Source organism: Terrapene carolina, unplaced genomic scaffold, assembly GCF_002925995.2.
Source record: "Terrapene carolina triunguis isolate 2854851 unplaced genomic scaffold, T_m_triunguis-2.0 Scaffold50778, whole genome shotgun sequence".
In the NCBI taxonomy this organism is placed as follows: domain Eukaryota; kingdom Metazoa; phylum Chordata; order Testudines; family Emydidae; genus Terrapene; species Terrapene triunguis.
In genome coordinates this window covers 1,515-6,089 of record NW_020715129.1, presented here as the reverse complement: position 1 = coordinate 6,089, position 4,575 = coordinate 1,515, and the positions used below count along the sequence as shown (strand labels likewise).

The following is a 4,575-nucleotide window of genomic DNA, read 5'->3' as shown; positions in this document are numbered from 1 at the left end:
GGCTGCCCGATCCCTGCCATCCTGGGTGTGTGTGGGGTAAAGACAAAGCCCCACTGCCACCGGGGGGAGGAGGGTGAGCAGAGAAAAGCTGAAGCCAAAGGGCTACAACTCCAGTCAGGGGGCCTGTAATCTCAAGCCCTTTAAAAGGTGTCTCAAAAGTTGGGCACCAAAGTCACTCATCGCTTTTGGAAGATCTGTTTGGCTTCTTGAAGCGATGCACTAAATTAATAATTCATCCTCTTCCCTTGCAGATGCAGCCAAGCAGGAGATGGGGAATTGGACAGCTGAGCTGGGTTTCACGCTCCTGGGCTTCTCTACTTTCCCAGAACAGCACAAGTTGGTCTTTGTGGCACTCCTGGCTGTGTACCTCACAGCTCTGGTTGGCAATGGGATGATACTGATCATTGTTCGGCTAGACTCTGGCCTCCAAACCCCTATGTACTATTTCCTCCAGAACTTATCCTTCCTAGACATCTGCTACATCTCTGTCACACTGCCCCAGATGCTGAATAACCTCGTGGAAGAGGAGAAGGCCATTTCCTTCCAGGCCTGCTTTACCCAGCTCTTCTTCCTCATCACCTTTGTGGGCGTCGAGTGCATCCTCCTAGCCATCATGGCCTACGACCGCTACCTGGCTATTTGCCACCCGCTGCGCTATGCCGCCCTCATGAGCAGAAAGACTTGTCTGCAGCTGGCGGTGGCCTCCTGGACCTGCGGCCTTCTCAACTCGGCCCTGCACACAGGCCTCACCTCTGTCCTGCCTTTCTGTGCCTCCCACCACATCGCCCACCTGTTCTGCGACGTCCCCCAGCTCCTGAAACTCTCCTGCTCGGACACCTCCCTCAACAAGGTGGTGCTGCTGGCCGTGACAGTGCTGCTTGGCGCCATTCCCTTCCTCTGCATCGTGGTGTCCTACGTGGCCATCGCCAGGGCGGTCCTACAGATCCGCTTTGCCCAGGCCCAGTGGAAGGCCTTCTCCACCTGTGCCTCCCACCTGGCCGTGGTCACCTTGTTCTACACCACGTGCATGTTCAATTATAACCGGCCCAGCTCTGGACACCCCTTGTATGTAGACACCCTGGCTTCTGTGCTCTACAATGTTGTCACACCCATGCTGAACCCCCTCATATACTGCCTGAGGAACAAGGAGGTGAAGGCAGCTCTGAAACATGCAATAGGGCAAAAAAATTCCTCTCTGAAAACATGAGAGCCCTAGGTGACAAGGGAATGTCAACACTGGGCCCATCTACACCTTAAATAACAAAAATAAATATATGGAGATACACCTATCTCGTAGAGCTGGATGGGATCCTGAAAGATCATCAAGTCCAGTCCCCTGCCTTCACTAGGCAGGACCAAATACTGATTTTGGCTGAGATCCCTAAGTGGCCCTCTTTAAGATTGAACTCACAACCCTGGGTTTAGCAGGCCAATGCTCAAACTGCTGAGCTATCCCTCCCCTCCATTGTGAGATGTGTCCCTTTCCCCCATTTATCCCTTTCCTTAATGGACCATTTGGTGAAGAGAATTGGCTACATTTCTCTTAACACTTGTAGTTGTATCATGATAATGATTAGACTTGGTAGAATTTCAGGGGTGGCCAACCTGTGGCTCCAGATCAGAGATTAATATGCAGCTCCTTGTACAGGCGCTGACTCTGGGGATGGAGCTACAGGCACAAACTTTCCAATGTGGTGGGGGGGTGCTCACTGCTCAACCCCCTGCCCGGCCCGGCCCCGGCCCTGACCCCACTCCACCAAGATCCCCGCCCCCTCCCCTGAGCCTGCCGTGCCCTCGCTCCTCCCTCCCAGAGCCTCCTTTGCACTGCAAAACAGTTGATCCTGGTGGGTGGGAGGCGCAGGGAGGGAAAGGGAGGTGCTGATTGGCAGGACTGCCAGAGGGCAGGAGGCATTGGGGGCTTATGGCAGGGAGAGCTGGTGAGCTGATGTATTACTGTGGCTCTTTAGCAATGTACATTGGTAAATTCTGACTCCTTCTCAGGCTCAGGTTGGCCACCCTTGGTAGAATTTGATTTTTAATTTGTATAATTTCAATGGATGTTTATTTCTAAGATTTCCCCCCCATAATTATAGATTTTGACAGTGGTGGGAAATTATGGGGGTGGTGAACAACAGGGGGCCAGACAACAACATCCCGCAGCTGTTAAAACAGAGATTGTCAACAGCACATGTCAAAATGCACAAATTCAATAGCCTTAAATCAACTGCTAAGATCTCACATTGTTTATCTGTACATTTAGATTATTATTGATGGAAATATTTACCAATGAAAATCCCAGCCTAATAATGACCAATCCAATCTCATGCTTCAGGGTCTCATATGGGGTCAGGAAGGATTTTTCCCAATCTGAGCAGGGGGGGTGCAGGGCTCACCTTCCTGCAAAGCATCAGAGAGCAGACACAGCTGGAGACAGGATAGTAGTTGGGGTGGACCCGTGCTCTGGGGTAGGAAGGAGAATCCTCTGTTTTCAGTGGTGGGTAGGTGTGTCTTGCTCATGTGCTCAAAACTCAGATTTGGGGTCAGGAAGGCATTTGCCCCCAGGTCAGATTGGCAAGGAACTTGGGGTGTGGGGTGCTTGCTGGCATTAACTGGGCTTACCCCAGCTCATCATTTCTGCACTGTTGAAGGAGCTTAGTCATTAAGTTGTGCCTCCAGAGTTATCAAACAGTCTGGTAGGGATATGAAACCTCCTGCTTCAGGGCTGAAGCTGATCTCTTTCTATTAGAGACCAAAGTGAGATTAACTGGGGGGGAGGAGGATTATTTCCCATCTGCTACTTGATGGCTCCTACTCTCCTCTACACCACCTGGGGCTGGGCCCTCTCATAGACAGGATCCTGGGCTATATGGACCTTGGGTCTGGTCCCATCTGGCAATGCCTATGATTTTGTGCCCATTGGTCTAAAGGGTGTGGGAATGAGATGTTTATTATTTAAAGTGGTTAGGTGCTTCTGGAACCAGAAATATGGTGTTTAATTAGGCTGGTACTAGGAGACTGAACACAGGTGCAGACATCAGGACTCCTGGGTTCTGGCTCTGGGAGGACAGTGGGGTCTAATGGTTAAAATGGGAGGACTGGGAGTCAGCACTACAGGTTTCTATTGCCATCTCTGGTGGGGGAGTGGGGCTTAGGGAGTTAGAGAATTGGGGGCTGGGTTCTATTCCTAGCTCTGGGAGGGGAGTGGGGTCTAGTGAGTTAAAGCATAGGACAGGACTTCAAGGTTCTAATTCCACGTATGCCACTCGTTCTTTATATGACCCTGGGCAAGTTACTTTCCTTCTCTGGGCCACAATTTTCCACCTGGACAATAGAGGGAAAATATAATATGTATAGAGCAGACAACTCATATGGAATTAATAGTCAGGACAGATTTCTGCAAAGTTTAATAATTGGTAATATTTCTGTAGGCTGAATGGAGTGATATGCTCAGAGCAAGATTTTATAACATTATTATTATTTTTAACATGCACACTCACAGTTTTACTAGGACAGTTTCATTGCTGAACTTGTATTTAAAATACACAAGGATTTTCAAGTTAAGTTAACGTCATAAACATAGCAACCAGTTATAAATACAGGATCTGTCACGTGGGATGTTCTCTGTATTCATTTTTAAGTAAAAAGAGTGATATTTATAATAATTTAGAAAAGTAAGTCAGTGAAAACTGCTGGTTATTTGGCATTTGAATTTCACCTTCACACACTTCAAGAAACCTCCCATGCACAGGAAAGACTTTGGCTCAGAGTTGTTCTGTTCAGAGGGGTTGGTCCCTGTGGCATTACATTTTGGCATCTTGATTTCTTTTACCCACCCTAGTCTCTAAATTGCATCCAATTCTAACAGGGATTTGAGTCCCTCCCTCAGGGACTGAAAGAGCTAGCTGAGAGGGAGTTAACACCCCATTGAAGTGGATTAATCAGCAGTTCAGGTTCACACTCCTTTGATATGGCTGGATAGAGACAAAGCTATTGTTCCCCTTCAGGCAATGAAGAGCATTTGGCAACTGCGTCTGGTGATTAAAGACCCCAGGGAAGTTAGAACAGAGAAGGCTAGTCTACTCATAGATTTTATACCTGTACAGAGAGGAAGCTGAGGTTAGCCTGCCATCCTTACCCCAGAGATACCCAGGAACTTTATCTAAACAGTGTCACACAAAGACACAGTCAAACACACTCAGAATCATGCACTCCCACATATAGAAACACCATGAACCACACACTGACATAGAAACATGCACTTGCTGAGTGGCTAAGAACAATACAAATCCTGGGTTGGATTCTGCTCCTGGAGCTGTATAATTGGGGTGGCATGAGGGGACTTAAAATAGGAGTAGACAATATGACACCTGGGTTCTATCCCAGCTCTGGGAGGGAAGAGAGTATCTAGTGGTTAGATTGACATGTCTGGGAGCCAGGACTCCTGGGTTCTATGCCTATCTGAGTGTGGTCTTGTGGTTTATAGCAGAGGGGTCTGGGTCCTATCACTGGCTCTATTTGGTGAATAGACTTCATTGGTTAAATGGAGATGGACTGGGAGCTGGGGCTTCTTGCCCT

At 48.5% G+C, this 4,575-nt stretch overlaps 1 protein-coding gene across 1 annotated transcript; it reads left to right on the top strand.

The window, feature by feature from the left end:
• Nucleotides 1–251: 251 nt before the first annotated feature.
• LOC113405776 (olfactory receptor 5V1-like) lies at nt 252–1,207 on the top strand (the record flags this gene model as incomplete). The annotated part of the gene is made up of 1 exon (XM_026647028.1): nt 252–1,207. A coding segment is annotated over one exon (956 nt), but the record flags the coding sequence as incomplete, so codon positions are not given.
• Between the last annotated feature and the right edge of the window lie 3,368 nt (nt 1,208–4,575).